The sequence below is a fragment of the Brachionichthys hirsutus genome, chromosome 19, assembly GCF_040956055.1.
Source record: "Brachionichthys hirsutus isolate HB-005 chromosome 19, CSIRO-AGI_Bhir_v1, whole genome shotgun sequence".
NCBI lineage: Eukaryota > Metazoa > Chordata > Actinopteri > Lophiiformes > Brachionichthyidae > Brachionichthys > Brachionichthys hirsutus.
The window spans coordinates 9590604-9616066 of NC_090915.1; the positions used below are offsets into that span (position 1 = coordinate 9590604).

The 25463-nt window shown below is 42.7% G+C and overlaps 4 protein-coding genes across 6 annotated transcripts; 1 reads left to right on the forward strand and 3 right to left on the reverse strand.

The window, feature by feature from the left end:
• Nucleotides 1-1717: 1717 nt before the first annotated feature.
• katnal2 (katanin p60 subunit A-like 2) lies at nucleotides 1718-7102 on the forward strand. The gene is made up of 16 exons (XM_068752951.1): nucleotides 1718-1771; nucleotides 2659-2729; nucleotides 3063-3229; nucleotides 3313-3349; nucleotides 3445-3547; nucleotides 3635-3724; nucleotides 3904-3969; nucleotides 4080-4157; nucleotides 4403-4501; nucleotides 5170-5233; nucleotides 5322-5440; nucleotides 5544-5635; nucleotides 6219-6329; nucleotides 6537-6699; nucleotides 6783-6885; nucleotides 6963-7102. The coding sequence occupies exons 1-16, from the start codon at nucleotides 1718-1720 to the stop codon at nucleotides 7100-7102; spliced, it is 1557 nt and encodes a 518-aa protein (XP_068609052.1).
• Nucleotides 7103-7297: 195 nt separating this feature from the next.
• hdhd2 (haloacid dehalogenase-like hydrolase domain containing 2) lies at nucleotides 7298-11142 on the reverse strand. 3 transcript variants are annotated; one of them, XM_068752699.1, is made up of 9 exons: nucleotides 11094-11142; nucleotides 10017-10124; nucleotides 9773-9875; nucleotides 9017-9122; nucleotides 8713-8797; nucleotides 8255-8420; nucleotides 8026-8076; nucleotides 7811-7874; nucleotides 7298-7710 (listed from the first exon to the last, which is right to left on the reverse strand). In XM_068752699.1, the coding sequence occupies exons 2-9, from the start codon at nucleotides 10115-10117 to the stop codon at nucleotides 7601-7603; spliced, it is 786 nt and encodes a 261-aa protein (XP_068608800.1). In that variant the 5' UTR covers nucleotides 10118-10124; nucleotides 11094-11142; the 3' UTR covers nucleotides 7298-7600. The 3 variants fall into 3 exon arrangements, with proteins under 3 accessions (XP_068608800.1, XP_068608802.1, XP_068608801.1); XM_068752701.1 differs by having other exon boundaries at nucleotides 10017-10269; nucleotides 11096-11130; XM_068752700.1 differs by lacking the exon at nucleotides 11094-11142 and having other exon boundaries at nucleotides 10017-10317.
• A 466-nt stretch (nucleotides 11143-11608) lies between these two features.
• ier3ip1 (immediate early response 3 interacting protein 1) lies at nucleotides 11609-14209 on the reverse strand. The gene is made up of 3 exons (XM_068752702.1): nucleotides 14087-14209; nucleotides 13683-13784; nucleotides 11609-13303 (listed from the first exon to the last, which is right to left on the reverse strand). The coding sequence occupies exons 1-3, from the start codon at nucleotides 14175-14177 to the stop codon at nucleotides 13248-13250; spliced, it is 249 nt and encodes an 82-aa protein (XP_068608803.1). The 5' UTR covers nucleotides 14178-14209; the 3' UTR covers nucleotides 11609-13247.
• A 2306-nt stretch (nucleotides 14210-16515) lies between these two features.
• On the reverse strand, nucleotides 16516-23855 carry skor2 (SKI family transcriptional corepressor 2). The gene is made up of 7 exons (XM_068753026.1): nucleotides 21876-23855; nucleotides 21207-21270; nucleotides 20454-20531; nucleotides 18111-18176; nucleotides 17879-17977; nucleotides 17589-17656; nucleotides 16516-16572 (listed from the first exon to the last, which is right to left on the reverse strand). Exons 1-7 carry the CDS (start codon nucleotides 23847-23849, stop codon nucleotides 16516-16518), a joined length of 2406 nt encoding a protein of 801 aa, XP_068609127.1. The 5' UTR covers nucleotides 23850-23855.
• Between the last annotated feature and the right edge of the window lie 1608 nt (nucleotides 23856-25463).

Here is a 25463-nt window from a genome sequence, read left to right on the forward strand (position 1 = left end):
TTCCAAACATGGATTAGTGGTGGCTCTAAACTGGCCTAATATGCCAAACAGACTCTAACAAACAACCAAAATAATAATGAGCAGATTCATCTTTAAGAAATATCTATATTCAAGCAGAAACATATCTAAATAAAATAATATGGTACACTATTTAAATAAATATCTAAATATTCATAGTATTTGGTGAAGGCTCACAGGCTAGAGTGAAGGTCAAGTCTCTTTAACACGTTTCACATTTCAGGCTGTAGTTTGTTCTTAAATTATCTGCCCCCCCCCCTCCCAGGCCAACGGTTCATGTTATCATTTTGTATGGTATGTCAGTTATTCCAAGGCTGCTGTTCAGCTTTAGGTGCCGACCTTAAATGGACATCCCACATGCACCCTCTTGACCCACTTACTCACACTCTGCTGTCTGTGTGTGGTGAATATATCATTTCAGCTTCCACATTGAAATGTTAGTAATATGCACAGTTGTTGTATTGCAGGACTTTTTTTTGAATAATAATAATACTGTATTTATTTTATGTAGCGCTTTTCTGGACAAAGACGCTTTACATTGTGCATTATTCTTTAACTCCATACTTGGCGGTGGTGAAGCTATTATTATAGCCATAAAATGCCACAATTAGGTGGCAGTTCGTGTTCATCTTAAAACATAGATTCTACTGCCATCTGCTGACTCTCTGAAGCAGATGGGAGACTCAAACACTCAGATGTACATCTTACTGTAAAGCTGAGAGCTAACAATACCAAAATAAAGAAATGTTTATTATCTATTAATATGGATAATCAAATTGTGATTTGTCCCAAATAAGTCACAGTCTTTACATTCGCACATTAGCAAATACTGCTGTGACAATAACATATATTTCAACATTTATACAACAGATTTTCATCGATCTTGTGGGAGGAAAGGAGTCTGGAAAGACTTCAAATTAAGATATTTATTATTAAATTGACACAAGGTGATCTTAATTTGGCCTAAATTGCGTGGTGGGAGGAAGCCAGAGAACCGGGAAAGAGAAAGAGAGCATAGAAACTACTCACAGAAATGTACATACAAGGCCTCAATGGGGTTGTTCCAGTAAAATAAGTAAATAAATATATATATATATATAATATATCTTTGTAAATATCTGATTTTTTTTAATTCAGATAAATATCTTTATTAATGTAGATAAAAATCAAACTGTAATTGAATTGTTGGAAGACAAAGTATAACCTATACTATCTTTTTTTAATATAATGTATACATTTAAATAAATAAATGTGTCTGCCATTACTTTTCTCAGGACAAATATAATATATATTCCACAATTATGGAAGTATAATAATTATAATATTAAACAACACACAACAAATTCAAGCTTATTGCAATATGATTTACTTTTGGCACAATTTCAGGAATATACAACAAATCTGTGAGCTGCTCATGATAAATACAAATGATTGGAAGTAAATAATAATATATCTGAAAATGTAAAGGAAAAACATTTCATAGTCAAACAGACACATCTCCCCAAAGAATGTTATTAATCTGCTCTGGTTATGAGGATCGACTCTGAGACTTTGTACTCTCTAAACAGAATTTGATTGACAGTATTCACCGAATCGCCATCACGCCTGTCATTACGGTAATCCGAGAAGGGCTGACGTCACCAACCCGGCCGGCCTCGCGAACCCGAGTCACTCCCAGGCTCTCTCATCTCTCACACTCATGATGGACCTTTCATATCAATCGATTAAAATGTCCCATCAAGCTCGGGAGGCGGTGAGTGCCTTAATGTTACGTGCGCGTGTTCCTAAAGGGATTTACCTAACAGGCTAGCAACTTTTAGCCAACTAGCTTCCAGTGGTCCGTAGAAGGGCATTTAGCGGTGTTGCTCGTTAGCTAGTTTAGCACACGGCTAAATTATACATCCCGGTAGCTTTCTATCATTATTACACGAATCAAGGGCTGGACTGTTATATTTTATACACAATTGATGCAGCTAAACTGACATGCTTACACGCGTAGCAATTAGCCATTGAGCTAAACGTGTTAGCATCACATGCATTCAGAGCCACATGTATTCGGCGTCTGCTGGTTGCCTAGATACGCAGTCAGATCATAATCTGTGATGATTTGTCGCCCTCTAGTGGTGAATTCATCTCCAAGATCAATGTATCGCCTAAAGAAGTCCGGTTTGCTTCCGATTAGATTTATCAATCCTTGAAAATTGATACGCAACATCAAAAATACATCCAAAGACTAATGAATATCACTAAAGTATTTAGTATTATTTAAATTTAAATGTTCATTCAACTAATTGTTTTTTTTATTGTGCATTTAATAATTTCCCATACATTTTTGAAAGTAAAGGTATATTTTTTGCATTCTTGTATAATTTAACTTCGCTGATTTTATGCCAGGTGGGCGTTACCTGCTGTCCTCTCACGTAGAGTAGAGAAGGTAACTCCCACCTGGAGTTATTTATAATAGCATTTCATCATCTCAATAGTAAACACTTCAAAGCATGTTTCATTTAAAACCTATGGAGTTAATATTTCTAAACAAAAAATAAAATGGTTAAATGTGGAAATAAGTACAACTATACCCTACCGAGTAGCACGCATTAGCAAATACTGACTACTGTGTTTTATTTTGATGTCCAACAGGATGAGCTGAGGACTGAGATGAGGAAGAAGAGTCTCCTCATCCTCATTTACCAGCACCTGCTGGGGCAAGGGTCTGTATGTGGCAGCTCATCTGTGTGCTTAGTTATAGTGCACTAAAGTCGGGTTCAAATCGAATCACATGCCTTTATATCAAAACAACGATTTGATTAAAGAGCAGAGCAGTTACTGATAACGCAAGAGGTGGCGCTCTCGGCCAGTGTAACCACGGCAACATAAAGAACACAAATGCAGATTAATATCAATATTTCAAAAGAGTATAATGCAATCCCTGAGGTGTCCGTGATGCTCGAATAAGCGAAGACGGTTCATTCCGGGCTGCCAGTTCTTGCTGTTATAAATGTTATTCCGGTGTGGACCGGACGGCTGAGCCCTTCTCCTTCCAGCTACGTGGCTGCTGCCGTGGCCTTGGATCAGGAGACCAACGGACGCGCGAGGAAGTTCGAAGTCTGCGATAACGTCGATCTGGAGATGGTGCTGATGGAGTACGAGAGCTACCACTACGTCAAGTTCCAGAAATATCCCAAACTCACCAGGAGGGCGGCGGAGCAAGGTCGGTGCTGGCTACGAGAAACGCCGGCGGGACGCGTCCGATTCTGAATTCATCCACATTCTCTCTTGTTTTCATATATCAAGTGGAAAACAGGCATGCAAAAAGTGGTGGGCTGAAGAGGTGAGTCCGGTTCCGTGATAAACGGTGCCTTTTGAGTGATTAAATGAAATAAATGTTACAGCTCGATGTCCCCTGTGCCCGTCTCCGTCCCCCAGGAGTCCCCGTTCAGCTGTGAAGCCTCTCCCCAAGATTAACCAGTGCGAGAGCCCAAAGTCCGGAGCCGGAGCCAAGAGGACAGCCGCCGGCTCGTGTGCACCTGTATAACATTAAACCCAGAGCAGTCCGGATTATTCTAGAATGAACGGGAACGCACTGACATCCGGGCAACTGTGCTTAACTCTCCAGGAGAACGGCTCCACTGTTCCGGTAGAATTTGGGCTCAATATTTCCTCCATTAGAAATGGAACAGCCGAGGAAACGGCCACGACCAGAAAGGTACGAAAGAAACCGTCTTTCTCGTGAGTGAAGGGGATCATGAGTTCATTTAAGGACACATTCGTTACAGGTCATGTCCCTCGTCCCGTGGACCCCCGGAATGTAACCGCCAGGTTTGCTTTATTGTGCCGAGGATCACGTAACGGTCTAAAACTCTTGTTTCTCTAACTTGGCGTCAGGCGACTGACGGCAAAGCTTTGCGCCACGATGCTTCCAAAGGAGCCGGCTGCGAGTCGGAGCACATGGTAAACACCCTCAATAGTTAATTATCAGCTCTACTGTCAGCGGTTTGTTCCGAGGCCCGGCTGGCACAAGAAGAGAAAACCGGCTGAAAGTGTTTCCTGCTCTGCTGCAGGAACGGCTGCTGAAGCCCCTGAGTGGTTTCTCTGGAATGAACGACGAGACGAGAGAACTGGCTGCAACCATCAGCAGGGTGCGCACACACACACACACACACACACACACACACAAAGCGGCAATGATAAGGCTGTCCACAGGAGGGCAGTGTCGGGCTTGGTGAAGGAATCGATCTGCTGTATTAATGAAGTCCCAGGTTCTATCCGTTTCCCTTAGCGACGCTTCATTCTAAAGGACACCCGTTTACACAAACCTAATCGCACTGGGAAGTGTGTGTGTCTCGGTCCATCCCTCACTCTGCCTCTCCGTGTCCCTTTAAAGGACATCTACTTGCACAGCCCCAATGTGCGGTGGGAGGACATCATCGGCCTGGAGGACGCCAAGCGATTAGTCAAAGAGGCCGTCGTCTACCCCATTAAGGTGCGGCCGCCGCCGAAGAGCGCTGATACTTCAGCTCGGGCCGCTCGTCTTCGATTCTGAATACATCTCCTTTAAAAGGGCTTAAAGAGGAGGAGGGCGCAGGGGTCAGACCAGTCTGTTAGGCTGACATTAAATCTATATGTGGGATGGCATGGCAACACGCACACGCACACACACACACACACAGGACGGAACACGCATGAATGCTAAACCATGTAGCGACTCTCGTACGTCGTTTTGGCTGCATACAGGTAATCCACAAATAAAAGATGTTCCATGCAAACAGCAGTGGAGGCTATAATCCCACCTGAAATACACATACACCTTCATCGCCATCATCATCATCACCCGGACCTCTCTGTGGATGCGAGGGCAACAAATCTTGTCTGCATCTTCTTGACATTTGCAGACAGAGATGAGGACGGATGCATTTATTTCATTCACCCTCTGTCTCCGTTATTATTCATCCTCTGGGCTCTAAGGTCATCCTGCTGATTGGACTCCGCTTTTGTATGTCATCTAAAATTCAGAGTAATCTGTGGCGTGTGGTATTTGCAGCACCGGCTCGATACGCAGCTCCGTCTCTGATTGGTCTACAAAGAGAATAAAACAAGTCTTATATAGATGCTATTTACTAAAGACTTGTCTTTGCTGCTGTTGTTTTACAGTACCCTCAGCTTTTTACAGGCATCCTGTGTCCATGGAAGGGCTTGCTGCTTTACGGCCCCCCAGGTAGCGGCGACACGGCAGTAAAACTCAGGCTCTCCGATCAAACAGATTAATCGGTGCCCTAATTTGAGCCCTTCTCCCGTGCACACAGGTACAGGTAAGACCCTGCTGGCCAAGGCTGTGGCGACAGAGTGTAAGACGACCTTCTTCAACATCTCGGCCTCCAGCATCGTCAGCAAGTGGAGAGGAGACTCAGAGAAGCTGGTCAGGGTAGGCTGTTCTTATGCATGTGCTACACGTGCACACACACACACACACACACGCGTCTTATATTTTAAAGACTGGTTTTTAGACGTCTTTTTGTTTTACACAGGTCCTTTTTGAGCTGGCCAGATACCACGCCCCATCCACCATCTTCCTGGATGAGCTGGAGTCAGTGATGAGCCAGAGAGGAACCAGCATGGGGTGAGATGAACCACAAAATAGTGTCGTTTGCCCCAGAACCGCAGATTCTGGGGCAGTTATACGACGCAGATTACAAATGGCAGAGTCGAGTAAGCAAAGGGATCGTCACCTCCCGTCTCATCAACAAAACTCAAAAGGTTACAAACGGATCACGACGACATGCAGGAAGGGTTGGGCATGTTACCAGGAACAGACGATTTGGTGATGATCCAGAAGAGATCCTGGATCACATTGACGTTCTCGTTAACATTGCAGTCAATGGAGCTGCAAAATTGACTGAGCTTTTTCTAGTTTTATTCATGATTCCCTGAGAGGAGAGAGATCTGGCCTGTAAATATGAGCAGGACCAGCGAACAGCATGACTGGTAAGAAGCCACATTTAAATGTAAATACTACAAATAAATATTCAAACGCCATTAAAGGTTAAAAGATTAAAGTGCTGTAGCGAGGTCTGCCCGTTCAAACGTTACACCTAGTCACATGACCGGGGTCTGCGCGCGGCACGTGACGCAACGTAAAGGCGCGTTAAAGGTGACCAGGAGGAAAGGAGTATTTAAACGCATCTACCTGGTTCCGTTTTCAGGGTGGAGCATGAGGGGAGCCGGAGGATGAAGACGGAGCTCCTGGTCCAGATGGACGGCCTGGCCCGATCAGACGAGCTGGTGTTCGTGCTGGCGGCCTCCAACCTGCCGTGGTAACGCCGAGAGATGAGCTCGAGGGTCATTAAATACCTAAAAGCCTCCAATTATACCAGAAACATGTCTGAACTTTGAGCTAATGTGGAATGAACTATTTTTATACTGAAATGAAAGTAAGGAAGGAGTTTGGGGATTGTAGTTTTTATGTCAGGATATTAACGATTGAAGTGAATGAGAACCGCATCAGATGCGCACCTGTTCAGGGAACTGGACCGGGCCATGCTGAGGAGGTTGGAGAAGCGGATTCTAGTTGGGCTTCCTTCCTCACCTGCTCGCCAAGCCATGATCTCCCATTGGCTGCCTCCCATTAGCTGCACGGGAGGGGTGGAGCTTCGAACAGAGCTGGACCATGAAACTCTGTCTGCGGTGCGTTCGTCACATTCATGACTAGCGTTGCTCAGCTATCCACTTCAGTGATTACTATGAGTATTTGTACTACTACTACTCAGGGGATGGAGGGATACTCCGGCTCTGACGTACGGCTGGTGTGTAAGGAGGCCGCCATGAGACCGGTCCGCAAGATCCTTGCTGCTCTGGAGTCCCATCAGGAAGGTAGAGCATCTCCGTCAACTCCTCACAGCAGCCGTGTTTCTGCCGAGTGGGAATAAAAAAAAAACTTTCCTTCGCAGGCGATCCCGACGTGCCTCCCATCCGGCTGGAAACTGTGACGACCGCCGACTTCCTGGAGGCGATCGCACACACCAAACCCTCCGCCCGAAACCTGATGGCCAAATACGCAGCCTGGGAGAGAGCGTACGAGTCCGTCTGACACACAAGCAGAAGGCTTTGAGAACCGCTGCCACATGCCTGAAGCCTTTGTTTGTTTCCAGCCCGGTGGCATTAGGACATGTTTGCACTTAAAATGCAAATGCTAGGCTAGCCACGCCCATTTGTGGAAGTGGGTGTGGCTTGTGTTGGAGTATTTGACATTAGATAAAGTACTCCACAGGCGTCTCAGTGTTTTTAACAGGAATCTTACTTTTACTCATTGAGCACTTTCTTTTTATTCAAAGTCTTATTTACAGAATATGACGCAATGACACGATTATTACAACACCTGGTGGGATTCCTGGAACGTCATGAAAGGAAGCAGCTTCACGTTTTTCTGTAAATAAGTTCTACTTTTGTTGATTACTTTTGATTTTTAATCAGGATGAATGAGAGAAGTAATCGTTTCCTCCGTCACTCTGATGTTTAAACACCAACGGTATAATGAAAACCTGCGATCTTGTCTACAATCTCGTACAAATAGACAATTCTGTCCCGACTAATGTTTTACTAAGTTCTTCAGGATGTGTTCGACAGCATCGGGAAAACTGCCACAAGTCAGGTGGGGAGGAGGGCTGATTTTATTCTCATCTCCTTCCCTGTATTTACCTGAGAGGTGGGATGACATCAACCACAAACAATCAATGCAAGAACTCGATCAGAATATCTGTAGAATTATCTTATAATTACAGAGGAAAACAATCCGTACCGGTCCTGACCAGAATTCCCAGCATTCCTGCATTCTGGGCTCCACCCACATCGTCTCTGGCATCCTGTTGTATAAACAAATATCATTCCGGGTGTTTCTAAATGGAAACATTTTTATACAAGCTTTTATGCTCGTACCGTACAAAGAGACATTTGTACATTTGACAACAGTAAAAAATAAAGCAGCTACTGAATCAGAATTTAAAAAGTACTTACGTCTCCAATCATGACGGCTTCATCTGGGCTGCATCCTAAATCAGACAGAGCCTGTTTGAAAGGAACAAAAGGAAAAAAAGGTGGCGCCAGAACCATGAGGTCAGCTCAGACATTTAAAAAAGGAGTCTGGGTTGCGCGGATTTCAGCACAGCAAGAAATTATTTCAAGTTTAATTCGTTATATGATAAAAAAATAAAATAAAGATGGACTTGTAAAAATATTTCCCAACCTGGATGAAAAACGTTTTTTCCGGCTTCCCCACGATGGTGGCTTTGCAGCCTGTGGCAAACTCGAGTCCGGTCACGAAGGGCCCGGGTCCGAGGGCCAGACCGTCTTCCTGTTTGTAGTAGCGAGCCTTATGGATGGCGATGAGAGGAGCTCCATCCAGGATCAGTCTAAGGACATGCAGGATTATCAGCAGACTGAACCTGGTGCCAGAAGACTAAAGGATCTCCATTGGAGCGTAAAATGTATCATAACAAAGACGTAATATATCAGTATTATCAATACGGTAAATAGCCCGATTGGATTTATTGCTACTTCATTATATTCAGCCCTTATTCGAGTACAGCTCACGATTCAAACCTTCTAACCGCTGTAAACAATCATGCTTGTTAGATGGGCCTCGTTGTAACGGAACACGCTTCCACCTCTGGAACCGAACGCGTTTCTGAATGAGAGCTCCACCTGAATGCCTCGTTGAGCGTTCGGTAGTTGAAGCGATCGGGAGCGAGTCCGACGACGACGGCGTTCGGCTCCGACGTGTCGATCCCTGCAGATAAACAACGTTTCTGCGTCGAGTACAATCACACCAGCTTGAATGATTCCCCGCGTCATTCACTACGAAACCTACACTTCTACAAGCTGCTGTTTTTTCTTCTTCTGGCTGGAAAACTAAATGCGTCTTCAGCGGAGTTCAGAAAGGTTGGGCTCTTCGGGACAGAAAAGGAAACGGCCGAGTCCATTTCCACGGTAACTCGCAGCTCCATACCAGTGAAGTCTTCCAGCGCCCCGTCGTCCACCAGCAGCAGCGGCCTGTGCTGCCTCTGCTCTAACAAACTCCGGGCTGCACTCAGTGACGTGAAGATCTCCGTCTCCTGTCGGTCAGAGTTCAATTTTCACAAAGTCAGCGACAAATCCAGGATCGCAGGGGTCAAAATCCCCCCAAAACATTTACAGACACACGAGCGACACCCTGTACTACACACAGGATGTCCACAAAGTCTCTTCACAATAAATACATTCATAAATGGCTACTTCTCGATGTCTATCGGGGTTTATTGAAACTAAATCAGATATGCAGACTCAGCAAAACTATTAAAGTAGGAAAGAGATCCACCGTCGGGGCCGTCCATTCACGCATGGCACAAGACCTTTATGGAGACGGGGACAGTGCTGGAAAAAGAGAGTGAACGCCCAAGAACATCCAAGGAACAGGTTGTTCATCCTTCCTTTTCCAGCAGCACCAAACTCTGGACTGGGCGTTTCCTCAATCAAGCATTCCCAGACCAGCGGCTTGGCCGGTCTTGCTTTGTGCAACCAATGGAGCCCATGTAGGAGCGTATTAAACGAGGCTTCACCATCTACTCCTCATGTTTGTAGTCATTTCCACATTTTGTCTGCTCATTTTCGGTTGTAATAATACTCGAAGTTGTGGAGAGAATTTATGGACGCCCTGCTTATTGATTTCATTGACGTTTAACATTAAAGCATCCAGAATAAATAACGTTCATTTTGGACGTTCTACCTGGAGGGTGAAGTCGAGGCGCTGCAGACGTTCCATTAACTTATTCTTGCTCTCCTTTGTCGTGTTGGTCACAAACTTCACAGCAACCGGCGCCTGCCGTAACCTGACACCATCAAAACATCAAATATCGATGATGAAATTCATGATAAATGTACCTGTAACTTTATAAACGCCGTGATCTTCAGACTGAACCTTCGCCCTCCTCTGTCCCTGGCTTGGAGGGGGGGGGGGGGGGGGGTCCTACCTGTTGAGGGCATCCTGCGCTCCGGGCACCGCAGTGTCTTCTACGTGTAGCGTTCCACTCAGGTCGACGAGCACGGCCTTCAGGGCGCGTCTGCCCGCCATACCGCTCACCCGTACCGCGGGATGGATGGCGCGAATGGCCTCAGGTCAGGAGTGATTTGCAGCTTGTGCAGATGAAGAGGAACGTCGGCATGGAGACCCAGACGTCCTGGTTTGGACCAACACTTTGCCTTCTGGCACTTGTAAAAACGTCGCTGGAAACGGCGACAGTAATCTTCCTTTATAGATTCATTATCAGAAGCTCCAGCCATCAAGTGCGCCGTTAGATAGAAGCTGCTTAGAGTCATCCGGGACAGAAGATTCTGATTCTCTAAACAGTCAAATTCAACCAAGGTCCACTGTAAATACGGCTTTACTCATTTAAACAAGCTTACAGTGTCATAATAATGCATTATTATATCAGAGATTATAATTCAGCAGCAACAGGATGATCAGATTACTGCGACGATCAAACTGAGAGGCTTTTCCACTGGCGGTGACTTCCTGCCTAGAACACAGATTTTGGGATTGTATTTTATTGCACTTTCACCGCGTTGTCCCCGATTATTGAGACATGCTTGGATTTTGATCATGTAGTTATCAATGCGCGGTCACAATTAAGGACTTTAATACCAACCCAAGATGGCTTACACACACACACACGCACACGCACACACACTGCATGAGTGCGTGTGCGTGTGCGTGCATATGGGGGTTCAACATTCACATTGGACTCCTGGATTGTCTTATTATTGAAGACTTTTTTTGTGGATTATATATATATATATATATATATATATATATATGTCACACTGACAAATGTAAAGGTTAATCTGAACACCTGTAAACGGTACCACATGTAAAATGAAGGATAAACATCACTGTTCGACGAGCATGGATGTCATAACATATCATAACAGGTCATATTGTTTATACTAAACTTTTAATTTCTGGTTATTTTTATTTATTTACATAATATTCTAAAGACAAACGGTACAAAAATTTAATAAAAATTATGTTTAGAAAGTCAACATAGCAAACCTTCTGCAGCAGCACCGCTTCCTACTTCCTGTTGACGTTTCTTCTTCGCTGGTTAAAAAAAGGGTTGCGTCACCACAAGCTCAGTACTCCTCCTTGTGGCCAAGAAAAAAAAACAACTAAGTACACAACTGCTCTCAAACCCTGTTTACGTCGGAGTAATTTCCCCTTTTTGGGAAAACATTTTTAATATCGCTCTTCTTTTTGAAATCATTCTCTCTTCTATGTCATTGTATTTCCAATTCACATGGCCTAATCACATAAGAGGGTTATCCTTAACCACTTAATCACTCATTAGAATAATAAAAAAAAACATGTGATTCCATCTCACTAACAACCAACAGATGTATCGCATTAGTGGGTAATTTTGAGCATTCCGAATTAAAGTGGTGGGATGTATTATCCAATCCATAATAATCTTTTCTTTGCGCATTCCAGACAACTCTGGTCAAATCCTCTTTCCATAGGCCACCAGCAAACAAACATTTTTCTCAGCACTGTTATTTTATTTCTGTTTTTTTGTTTTGCAGTAAATTTTGTAAAACAAATAAGGGTGAAAACAAATGCATTCAGCAACTAATCTCACAATATTAAAATATTTGTTGAGGCAAAACATCTATATCATGATTAAAATTTAAATCCTGCCAAATTAAAACACTGTTTTAACAAAACAAAAACATCTGTTTACAACGAGAGAGAGCAACACAGATGCTGTCATTTAAATGTCATTTTAGTTGTTGGAGGTGGAAAGAAACCAAAGAAACCAGAGAACCGGTACCTTCAACAGCGCTAACCACTCCGCCACCTGGATTTTTCAAGAAATTGATATTTATGAATTTAATTGCATAAAGGTAGTTTTTAAAATTACAACAGACAAATGAAATCACACGTGAATGCACAGAAACCCGACATCATACATCCTGACCTGTGAGGTTCAGATACGGACGCGCTGACATCTGTGAAAACGACTCGTTCTACTGAGGCCACAGCTGAACTCTGACCAATCACAGATCAAACTGGCTTTACTTTACTAATCTCCATGATAAACATATGCTTTTAATTCCAACGTTGGCCATTTCCCTCTCACAGCCTCGACCCGTGTGTATTTAGAATATCAGCTTGAGTCGTGTTAATAAAAATATTAGGCTTAGCGAGAGAGGAAGTGATAATTCACAGCATATGGGGATTATCAATAAATGGAGCAGGGGAAGATGAACAACCATTCCAGAGACACATAGCAACGTTTCCCTGGACTGAGAACGCAGGTCTGCTGAGACGAGAATTACTAATAGTTGATGCTGTGAAACTTTTTATAACTGTAAGAAGGGAATCATTTAAAATGATCTCTACCAAAGTGCTGATTACTGGAATGCTCCTTTAATCATGTGCTTGGGTGGGAAACTGCAGTTTCAGACAATAAATCTGTACTTTCTTTCTTTTTACAATAAATTACTTCAAGACCAATCTCACTCTAATACTTTAGAAAGACTCATGAAATTTAAGTTGGATTTCCTTTTGTCTGCTTACAGTGAAATACCACGAATACTACAGAATTATTTCAACAAAATAGTACATTTAATTTGAGACAAAAACAAGCCTCCGAATACTTTTCCCATGATGTCGGCAGGATGGAGAATATAACGAAGGTTTGGGGTTCAGTAGGTCGAAACATTTGACTTCCCCATTCAGTGACTGGCAGGTTGTCGTCAGAATCCTCCCCTTTTATAGTTCAGGCAAAAACAATAAACATTGATGCAGAAGTCTAAAACATGAAGTTTCTGAAACTCTGAATAGTATAAATGTAAAAACACGTAAATATTTACATTACAAGTTTGCAACATGGTAAAACCATGATGAATTTTTTTTTATCAGTAAAACAGATCCAATGTTTCATGAAAAACACAAGGAAAATGTAGACGAACAGTTTGGGGTGATGGGGGGGGGGGATAATTATCTCGAGATACTTTCATTTCTACGCACACAGAGAAGCTCCCACCAGCCATATCTTCATGTGGGAGACGGCTCAGTTCTTTTGCTCCCTGGATGTGGACATTCTCATGCGGGAAAACGTTGACCAGATCAGGTAGACGTCTGAGTGATGGACATGTAGCCCCCCCCCCCCCCCGGCCTCCTTTCAGGACCCGCTGTGATGCAGTCAACCAAAGACTAACAGCAGAACGATGCAGGCTGAATTCACTATTATTAAAGGAACTGTGAAAATGAATGAAAAAAAAAACACACAAGGTCAATTCATCAACTTCAAAAATAATAACAACAAGCCATTTATTATTCAAAGAATCAAAGCCAGCAAGCAAGCAAAAGTACATGTTCATGTAGACTAAAGTGTTTTTAAACACCCACTGAGCTGACTTTATCTGAATTTGTCCGTTTTCTGGTAGATGCCGTGCGCTTTTTAAATAATGACATTTTCTAATGTGGCTGTCAGTAGAAATGAACGCAGGCGTCCGGGTCGGTCTGTTTTTGTGAAAAAAATAAGATTTGAATAAAAGGTTTCCAAATACTGTAAAATAAAGTACTATTCTTTTTTTTTTTTTTTTAAATGTAGTAAACATTGATACAACAGTCGTACCTCTCATGACAGTCCGGACGGAGCGGATGAGGTTGAGGATTTGGGCTTTGACTCCTGGATCATCCCCAAAGCCTCCAACGCCCTGTTCGACACTCCACCCGACTGGAGACAGGGACAAGGGACAAGGGTCAAGGGACAAGGGACAAGGGACAAGAGGATAAAAACATCCGTAGGGAAAAAAGGCGACAGTGCAAATGTTTAAAGGAGAGTAAAACTAACGTATCCTGTTGCATAGTTCACATTTCCCTCTTAAAATCTTCTGTCAACACATTCTACACACGATGAACTACGCAGCAAGCTAGCAGCGGCTAGCAGCGGCTAGCAGCGGCTAGCCCGGCCGGCGCGCACCGTCATTTCACTAAAACGGCCGATGCTCGACCCGTAGAACCAGGCGGAGATCTTACTCTTGCTGAGGAACCTCTCTTCGTGGAGCACAGCGACCGCGTTCGTGCACAGAATAGCGGTCTGGATGAGGGAGTACAGCGTCAGCGCCATGTTGGCAACTTCTTCTTCGCCGCTTCTTTCTTCTTCTTCTACGCTCGCTCACCCCGCCCACAGATACGAATGCCGTAAAGACTCGGCGAGTGTCGCGCAAGCAGAAGCGCGTTACGGTGACGCGGACGTTTTGTTTTTCTTTATGTTGACATTGATCAATGCATATTAATCAATATTAATCCTATTTTGGTCTTGGAGAGACATTTTCTACTGGCTTTTAATACATTATATTTCTGCTGCTGCTACACATTCAGTTCATTTGAATCATTTTAGCTTTTCTGTTCTTCTGTCTTCTGTTCTTTTATCCCTTTAAAATTAAATGATTAATTAAAAATATTTTTACTCATTCATGCACTTGACCTCACAATGAACCACCAATGAAATTAATCTTATTTCAGCTCCATTTTTTTAAAGTATCAAAATAACACAAAAATAATTTAAATTTGAATTTTTAATGAATTTGGTTTTTGTGAGAGTCCACAAACATTCTTGCTATTGTATAGACTTTTAATTTACACATAAATAGTAGAGAAACAACAAGAACATATTTAAATACATCTGCATTAACAATTTATAATGATAACATTTCTCTCATAAATGACAACTTTATTCATCAATTAATTTCGTTCTATAAATGAGGTGTGTGAGTTCTCTCTTTTATTCTTTATTCACGTAACCTCACCGCACCACCATTATCGTCGTCATCACCATGTCTTGTTCTTCTTTACACAGTAGAATAAATAATACTTTCACAATCAGGGTCTTAGGTCCCGATAATCAAATAAATAAACAAACAAACAAAGACACAGACTGACTGTGAGATTCAATATTCTCACGTATGACATGTGATACAGTCAGGTGAAATAATTTACAGGTAGCTGTACAACATCTTCAGTCTCTTGAGCCTCGTACAGAGTCGGCCTTTAAATGTCTCATGGGACCATCCGATAAGCATTTTAACATGCTTAGAAATTAAAAGGAGACACAAATATCCAGATGCATTGAACTTAATACTGTATGTTTTTGGACATTCAGAAAAAAATTCACTCCAATACTAAACTGTGGGTACAAATTGTTCTGCAAGTGTACAGTTTGTATAAAACACAAACCCTTTCAGCGCTGTCAATAATTTGTTTTCAAGGGGAAGTTTGATCAATAAACACAGCTGGACACAAAGAGGAGAATCCCTTTGGGGGAGTATATTTCTTTTCATGGTGCCTTTTCATACAACAAAAATCCTTATTGTGAAATTTGTCATCACCCTCAGTTCGGTGTATTTACAGTTTGGCCAGCAGCACAGTGACTCGCAGTCTGTCTTCCTTGCTCATTTACAGTTTTGGAGAAATGCAGAACATGCCTTCCTGGTGGTCTTTAGCAGCCTCTTCTCAAAAGACAAGGAAGGAATGTGGTTGCTTTGGTCCTTGTTGGGTGAAGCTTTGGGTCTCGCTTCTGGTCGAATGGGCAATGAGGATGTAGCAGGCAGCCTTTTTGTGTCCCGTGATGCCAACAGTTTGGTTCCGCTTCAGATCAGTCAGTTTGGGGACTAAACTGGACCCCGGGGACTAGAAATAGAAATGCATTTTTTTCCTAGTGTCCTAACACTTAGTCGGACAATCGAGTCCAAATGTGTTGTCACTGAACAGACTTTCAGTGCAGGGTTATTAACAGAGGCTGGACTGCAGAGCCAAAAAGCAAGAAATGTATGAATGCTATATGGTTTTATTCCTTCCTGTTTCAACATTACTGTCAGTTTTTTGGGGGTGAAATGTTTTTTTTTAATTATTAGTCTTGCGCAGGCCATCCACAGAAATGCAGACAGGTTGTTCTTTCGTGGGATTTTCTTACCTCAGCCTGTGAAGACAGTAAATAAATAGCAAGCCATTAGTATTGTGCTGTGATTTTGTGTTTTTCAAATCCTGACAGATCTGGATCCTTAATGTTTACATTGGGTCCAGACATCATCAAGCTACTTTTAGCCACTGAAAGCCATTAAGAAATAAAAATGTTCCATGATTAACATTGTAGGTATCAGACTGCTGAGGTTTACTGGACCACGATGACTAATGCGGAATTTAAACAGCAAAAAGTCACCAAATTTCACCATTAAATTACCAACTTAAATAAAAGTAAACCAGGGAGTAGAAATTGATCTGACTTAAAATGATAAAATTCAGTATAAATGTGGTCCAGCTTTCAAATAAAAAATGCCGTGACATTTTTTTAAAATATCCATTTAAAAACATGAATTTCCTGCAGCTACTGCAAGTGTTAATAACCTGACATACACATCTCGACCGCAGTTATATTAATGTGCCGTATTATTTCATTCACCTTTCATTTACTTGTTCAAATGGGAGCTGATCTTTTCTTTTCTGATGATGTTTGCGTAGGGAATCTAAAGGAAAAAAAAGTTTGAGATGAACGTCACATTAATCCTGAATAGACAAGACAGACAATAATAAAAAATAAAACAGGATATGGTGATATTGATAGTTGTTCAAACATTTCCTTCAAAATATTTAAAATGCATTTTCCTATTTTCAAAACGCAAACAAGCTTCTGTAAGTACGATTAAGATTGCATTACAAGTCAACCGGAAAAGCGAGTTCGGTGTTTAATCTATGCGATTGATAGTCAATCAAATTTTAAAATAAGCTGCAGTGACATTAACCCATACGTTTTGTTGGAGTGCATTTGGATGAGAGTGAAATGAAGGTATCATTAGCCTCATGCGCTGCTTCTGAAGGCGTGCGTCATTGTTTTAGTGCCATGTATTCACATGCTCTTCGTTGTGCACGCTTTGAAATGAGCTCTGATGCCCGTTCGGTCGTCTTGCCTTTGCGCCTACTTGAATGCAGCGTGCACACGCGTGACTTTGCAGTGCATGTGTGGGGTTTGCAATCATAGCACACACACACACACACACACACATGAACGTGTACAGTTGTTGCCTGTGTCAAACAGTGAAGACAAACTCCGTCTGCCAGCCTGTCTGCCCAGCTGCTCGGGTGATTGATGTGGACGGGAACACTCAGAAGACTGCTGCAGAGGAACCAGTCACCCGTGAAAGACGAGCCAGGTGATTGGCTCCGTCTTTCGGTGGACAGCAGAAGTGTCCATTCGAGCCATGCTTTTACACGTGTTTTAAATTTAAGCGATTTAATAAGATTCCACATGTACGTCTGCATTCCAACCCAGTGTTTGTATTTCTTATTCATTCCAAACTAAGTGACTATATTTTATTGAAAAGTGCTTCATAATTAGTCGCAATCATATTCCTTCTTTTTCTAAATCATTAGCTTCTTCTAAGTAATGCGTCTTTAAAAGGATGTTTTATTTGTCATTAAAGGTGTAGAAGTTATATTTATTTTCCATCAGTGTTCGGCACTGATTGCATCTTAATAGTCTTACCATCTGTAGCTGCTGAACCATCTCTTCTCTGTAGGCGAGCTCTCGTTTCATCTGGTCTTGGAAATTATCTGAAATGAACGAAACAATCTATGATCTGCCTGAGCCGAGTTATCATTTGAGTAAGTGATTGAATACAGTTATAAAAGACAGCTCATAAAAGATGAGGGTGAATAGAACAGTAGGAGGATGGGGGGGGGGGGCATAGAGCAGAACTTAGGAAAGATAGAGACAGAGAAATTGTCCTTCAGAGGATGAAAAAAAAGTGAAACGAGGAAAAATAAAATACTTACGAAATACGGGAAACGGCGAGGTGCCCTTCAGGGCATGAAACTCCTGCTCCAGTCTCCTCCTGAAGTCGATCTGCTCAAGCAGAACCTTCTGGAGCTCCTCTGCAGGAGAACGAAGACAGACGAAAACAGGGCTGTCTGTTAGAGACAAATACAGTAAAGCAGGGCTTACTCTTGGGATTAAATGCATTTACGTTTTCTTTAAACATGCGCGGACCAAGTGACAAAGCTTTACCTTTCTCCATGTGCTCGACATCCTTCTTTAGAGGCGCCGGAGAGGCTGAGTCTTGGCTTGGATCACCTGAGGATACATTCATTCCAGTTAGAGTCATAATACATCTGGTGCAGGGAGCACATGCAGATCAAGACTCCACCACAACACAAGTATTTCAGATTTCCATCCATTATTCTCATCCTGGACCGATTCTCCATCAGTCCTCCTCATTGTCTCCTCTCTCTGTTTAAACCCTTCTTCATCACCTCGCCCTCGAAACGGGCCCCCGCCAGTGCGGCTGTAATTCATTATTTGGCCAGTAGGTGTCAGTGTATGTCCGACATCCTCAATGTCCTGCTCATCTTGCCCTCTATTTAAGACAACAAAAGAACATTGCTTCTATTTGCAGATGTGAGTAAATCGATTTTGCAGCTCTTATAATTGAACTCCATCTCTGGGCTGTAAAGTAGAAGTTTAAATGTCTGTTCCACTAATTTTACTCAAAAACTATAACCTTGGAGGTTCCTCTACTTTCACGGCTTAATTTCCCAATGAAAGAACTATTACTTTATGACAGGCACATAGTTTTGACTGATATCGGGGACAACAGCGGGACGGACGGACACAATAACTATATACCTAAAATAAATGTAATTTGCACTTGTTGCTATACTACTTTTATACATATACTGTAATTTGAAAAGTTCATGCTTTTATGTCAACCAAAACTTTAATAAGATTTTTTCGGATTTGTCTTGTTTAAAGTTTTTATTTTGTTCTGCTTTTATGTGTATGGATATGTGTGTGTGTGTGTGTGTGTGCGCGCTATTGCATCTGTGTTGGGACAGTATACATCTTAAATGAAGCGATCCCATCTCGATGTGTATATTCTCCTCCAGTCATTTCATATCCTAAGCCTCTCTCTCTCTCTCTCTCTCTCTCTCAGAAGGAGAGAATGAGAGTTCTCCTCTCCTCCTCTCCTCCCTCACTTTTCCTCTCCTCTCTCTGTCTCATTTGACAAGCAAATTTGCAGACAGTGCCCGAGGATAACAACCTCGTTTGACAGTCAATTAACCGTGAATAGTCAAAGCCAAGGCGGTTTGCATTACATAAATGGAAAATTAGATTATTTTTTCTCCCTAGAAACAGAGGGAGAGTTTAAAGACAGTGGATGGGGGGGGGGCTCGGAGGAATCAGGCCTTCTAATCACGTAGAGCTTCCCACCGCCCAGGGAGACATTTGGCAATCAGGGGAAAGGTGGTCTCATTTAATTTGTTTCGTGTAATTTTTCGAAATACATTATACATTGTGCGCAGGGATCATTACGTTGTGTGTATGTGGGGGTTGAGGGAGTGGAGGGGGGGCGGGGGTAGATATAAACGTTGGCACAGATGTCATAAAGCACTTTTAATGTCTTCCTGACAGATATAAAAAGGCAATAAGCTGTGATCTTTTTCAAACGGAAAGGGGTTTATTTTTGCGCTGAGGAAGGGGAAAAAAAGGCAATTATGTCGGCGGTGATATGAGTCTAGGATGGAGATTGCCAGCTCGGCTGCTTATCTCTGAGCTGATGTTTTCTTGTTGAACTAGAACGGCCCCCCTAAGAGTAACAGCCCCGGTGACAACGGCGCTAAAGAGAGGCAGCCACTGCTGCTGTTTCATCTCTCTGTGTATTTATATGATCCCTTAATTCACTGTCTGAGAGGAGGAGGGGGAGGATGAGGGGGGGGGGGGGGTGATGCTGAAGACTAAGGAGCTTTAAGTATGCTGAGCCTCATTTGTGTAATAAGAATAAATGCCATTGTAACTTGTGTGTATGAAGTAAGATCATTTTCCAAATGAGTTTTTTTTTAATCAGCATTGTTTGTTTTATATGTAGTAATATTTACTCTTGTACTCTTTTATTTGATTTGTGTTATCTTTTTGTGCAACAGGAAAGGAATACGCATGGAACGGATTTGGTTTCTTTGTATTTATCAGTATAAATAATGATAACTCTTTTGATGTCAGACTGCAAATGAAATAAATAAACTAGATTTCTCATCTGTATAAAAGTGAAAACAAATTGCAGTTTGCATTTCAAAGTTAGATTTACAGTAAAAAAAAATGCATTTGCAAATATCATTGTTGTTTTATTTCCTGCTTTTAGTGCTGAGACTGATTAAATATTGAGACTTGAGATGTAAAATTCAAAATAAAACGAGAGTAAAAACAAATGCAGAGATTAAATTAACATTAGCACCCCAATAATTATTCTATTGGGAGTGTCCAACTCGCAGTTACAAAATCTTCATTGACTTATGTTGTCGTTTAACATCTGCAGCTGCTCGACATCGACAAGCACGAAAAGCAAAGTGATTGTACCTGAGCTTTCCCTCCAGTAGTCGGGCGCTGACGTCTCACTCTCTGGCACGAAGAAACTATTCTGCTCTTTGCTCTCATCTGGGGGAAAATGAGACAGAAAGGCAGATGGGAGAGTTTCAGTAAGGCCCATTGGTTGAGCTGGTTATCCAGACACTTGGAGATAACTAAGTGTGCACATGGTGTGTGGGTGTGTGTGTGTGTGTGTCTGTGTCCGTGTCTGCGAGACATTTTTGTCGGGGAAAGGGTCGGAGCAGGAGATGAAAGGAGCAAATGAAACATCACAAGAATATGAGCCTCGCAGGGACCAGGAGACGCGATAAAACCACTCAGTCAGACGCTGAACGAAACAAAGACGGCGTAATACAACTGACTCAGACGTCTGATGAAACAGGTAGCGTGTAGCGGTTTGCCGAAATGGGTTGTGAAAAGCTATTTGATGAAATGATGTAAAAACATGTTACAACATCTGATGACACCAAAAATGTGGTGAAACAACCGCACGGTGAACGAGGTGGTGTCAGGCGACACGTGCAGACAGCAGAGCAAAGCAAAGTGATTTCATTTCTGAAGGCTTCATAGTGCATAATGTGTTTGAACTTTCAGGAAAGCAGTTTTGTTTATTTATAAAGGGGGAAATTCAAAAACACGATTGTAATATTGCAGGGTAATTGAGACAAATAACAGCATCTGAAATGATTTCTGTCAGAGTTATCTGACCTTTTAAAAAAAAGGTCAGATAAAAGAACAACTCACCAGAAATGCTGGCGTTGTCTTTGGTTGCGTATGCAGGTAGTCCTTCATCTCTGTTTTTGTGCGTCTGTAAACAACATAAAATCAGTTAGAATCTCATACTAGTTATTTGTTATTAATATTTATTATTATTATCAGTTCAATTATAACACGTCAAAATATAAGATGCTGCAAAATCGCGATATTATTAGCAACAAAACAGACATCCTTTAATATTTCAGGTATTATATTTTTGTGATAATCTGGATTTTTTTTATATATTTTTTTTTTTTTACAAAAGAAATCCGGCTATTATCAGCCAATAGTTGCATTGATTTGTTCTGATGAATTGTGAAACATATGCTTTTTCTCAATGATTTAACTTGACGAATGCCCGTCACGACTCCAGCCCCCTCCTCCTCCCGTCTCTCGGAGGCCTAGTTAATGTGGGAGTCGATAGGTTAAAGATTAGCATTGCCCTAACAGGCTGAGGTGACAGAGGCAGAACAAACACACTGTGGCCATTAAACAATCCACACCTGGGCCTATTAGCTCGGATCAGAGTGGGGTGACTCTTTCAATTTCTACAGGGAGAAACCAGCCTATCAATCTGCGTATGCAGATCACATCACTGCCCCGACTGCAGCGCCATTTAAATAATAATTAGCTCAAGTGGCCTGAGGGGATATTTACGTTTTTGTAAGCTGGGTCTTCTCGGGGAGGTGGGGTGGAGCTGGAGAGAGGCAGGCTGGCAGGAGGGGAGGCGGGCAGGCTGGGGGACGCCTGCCGGGTGAGGTCCGAGGAGGAGGGAGGAGAGATGCCGGGATACGCAGTGCTACTCCCTCTCTCCTTCCCCCGCTCGTCTCCTGGACTGTCGCTCAGCGTCGAGAGGTACGAGGTGGTTTGAGTCTGTGGCGGCCTGATCGTGAAGCTCGCTTCCTTCTCCTCCTCGTCCTCCTGCTTTGACGACTCCACGTCCACCTCCCCTTCCTCCTCACCCTCCTCTCCATCGCCTCCGCTTTCGCTCACATAACTACAGCTGCTGCTGGGCGACAGCCGCTGGTGGCGTTCTGATCTGGCAACCACTACCCCAAAGTCGTCATCTATTGCCCCAGGGACTCCTCCACTGTTGCTATGGAGTTTGGCAACGCTCTCAGCATCCTTGATGACGGGGCGAAAGGCAGAGCCGTAGCTTGACTTCCTGGTTTGGAGGTTTGGCGTGTCCAGGAGTTTGAGCCAGCCCTCTGATGTCACGGGGCGAAGGTCGGGTGTTACTGTTGTGCACTCAGGGTCAAACAGTCCTGATCTGGATGTGCTCGTCCCACTGCCGGGGGCCATGGCTGGACCGACACTATTTGCATTTCCAGTGACGGGTAGAGGCTCACTGGGGTCTGACAGATCCAAAAAGGCCTGCCTGAGAGAGGGGTTGTCTGCTAGGGAGGAGAGGGCACTGGGCTGAGGCTGGAGGTACGTGGGGACAGGGATTCCTCCCGCTGTTCTCGGCGGCCAAAACATGCAAAAGGGGGGATAAAAAGTGTCTTTGCGCCCTGGCCACAAAAGACCTGACAAGCCTGTTCCCTTCTGCCCACTTGTAACATCATTGTCGTCTTTCTTCTGCTGGCAGAGGCCGAACGCTGGGAAGGGGTAAGGCGAGGGGAAGAGGGATGAAGGAGGGAACTTCTGCAGCATGCCAAAACCTTTGCTCGGGACAGGGATGACTGGGTAGCTACGCGGTGTCTTACGGGGAGACAGACTTGCACCATCCAGATCTTCCTCATCTTCAAAGCGGGCTCTTTTTTGAGATCCCAGATCAGGCCCCATCATGTGAGGCACCACTGATGCTGATCCTCCGCGGCCCATGGAGCTGCAGTGGGCCGTGGAAGGCAGCGCTCTCTTCCGGCTTCCCCCGTTGAACATAGCTTTGACGTCTTCCCAAGCGAAAACTAAATCATCCGCTGGGTGTTTGTCACTAAGTTTGAGGTGCCGTCGCCAGGAGTTAAAGTTGGCGGCATCGGGCTGAGTGTACTTGGCGTCTGGAGTGCGGTGGGAGTGAAAAATGAACTTATTCGGGGAGAAGTACATGTTGCAGAAGGAGCACTTGATGCATTTGGCCCTGGAGCTGTTGTAACGCGCTGGGATGAAGTTACCACGGCAACCCCAGGCGCACTCATGTGTCACATCGAAGGCGAAGTTGTCGGGCAGTTTGGGTGGCGCGTTCTCTCCCAGGAAGGACTTGCAGAGGCGCTCTGCTTCACGCTTGGTGATCATGCCGCAGCGGCGTGATGATATGGGCATGGCACCGGCCCGGCGAAGAATCTCCAGCTGAACGGGAGTGCACTGGACGCACGTGATGCCCAGCGCCACGCGGCGATTATGGATCTCATTATAGCTGTAGTTCTTCAGGAGCGTGTTGGAAATCTGTGCTAGGCAAAGTCTCTCGTTGTGATCGATGACCAGTGAAACAATGGGAACACCGTACAGGAGGACCTGGCCGACCTGGTTGGGCTTCATGGGCGAGGAGGAAGAGGATGGAGAGGAGGAGGACAGCGAAGAAGACGAGGAGTGGAGATGGGTGGGCCTGGGTGGAGTCAGGGGTTCCTGCTGGTAAGGACCTGTTGAGCTGTTCATTATGATGTCATTCGGGCTTGAAAGGTGGGACTTGTCCATACTTGGAGGAAACTGTTTGTAGAATGATCTGAATGAAAGAGAGAAGAAACAAATCCATGCGTTGATGTTTGTCACCATCAAAAATCAGTCACGTTGAAGCGTCAAGCAGAATCGGTTGGATAGTTCATATTGTTTAACCTAATTATTCAGAAATATTGGATTGGGTCTGGAATGTGTTAAAAAAAATTCTAAATCATGTTTTTAAAAATATACAATTTGACTAGCACCGAAAAGAACCACAGATGAAACTGAATTATGAAATTCAATGTAAAGGTAAGCGAGAAACGGGGCTTTACCTCCAGCCTGCGGATGCTGCTGATCACAGCTCTCACTGAATTATTGACGGCACAGAAACTTTATATATCGAGTTATCGCTGCTCCAATGCAAAGTGAAGTGTTTGGTTGGAAGCAACGATTTACTGCTTTTTCTTTTTTTTTTTACGGATGTGGCTTTGCCTGATTTAAAAATTTTACTTTGAATGTCAGTCCTTCCGTTGAAAAAAGTATCGCTTCTGTTGCGTTTTATAGCGTTCATGTAATGTTTGAGTACATTTTTAACAGCATTTGAGCAAACTATGAAATAGGATGATATCAAACTGATGTAAAATAATTGTGAAAAAATACAGTATTATTAAAGCAAGATTATACATTTCAGCAAACAAAATAACACTTATTATTCAACCTTTCCTTAAAATATAACTGCAGGAATTAAGTCTTAAATTGCTTAACGCTTTTTCAGAGGAAAACATCCAGATTTATTTAATTCATCCCACCAGAGTAAAACACAGATAAAGAAATATTTTTTTTCCTGTAACAATCGAACTACACAGTTTTAGAACCAGAATGTCAACTCCACCTTTCTATAAGGAAGATGACTGCGCCACTAAAGAGTTTATATTCTTCATGTTTTTAAATTTGCTAAAATATCATTTTTCTTTTTACATTTCACAATTTTGAATTAAATATCTTGAATTGCAAATAAAAACATAATATTTCTATTTTTATGAAGTTCTGCCTCGGTGAATATTTTTTGAAACGGGTTTCTGAAAATGACATTTTAATAATTTCTATTTCAAAGAACCAACGTTAAAACGTTTTTATGAAGCACGTGTGATAAGTTAAAAGAGCAATAAGCACTGAAAAAAGTGTCGAAATTGTTTTGTCATTTTCTAATTAAAGGAAATCTGTGATTTAAAAAGTAAATAAATTCCTTATGATCAATTATGAACACGTTTTATTCCAGAAAGCATTTTACAAGGCCTACACTTATGGATGAGCAGGAGGAAAGTTACACCAGAACAAATGAATCAGTTCAACGACAACGAAAGTTTTCAAAGTTTTGCTACACAATATTGGTAACACAATATTTTTTTTATCGTTTACATGACGCTCCCGTTCAATTTCCAGCAAAGTAGCGATATAGTTTAGTCAGGTAAGAACACAAAGGTTGACTTCATGGGTTAATTTATGTTGTAATAATAATAATAATAATATAATAATAATTAATACATTATTATTAATAATAATTTATGTAGAACAAGGGAATCCTTCATTTAGTTACTGTAACGGAATGTAAACGATTCACTCACATTTTCACGCGTGTTTTTCTGAAAC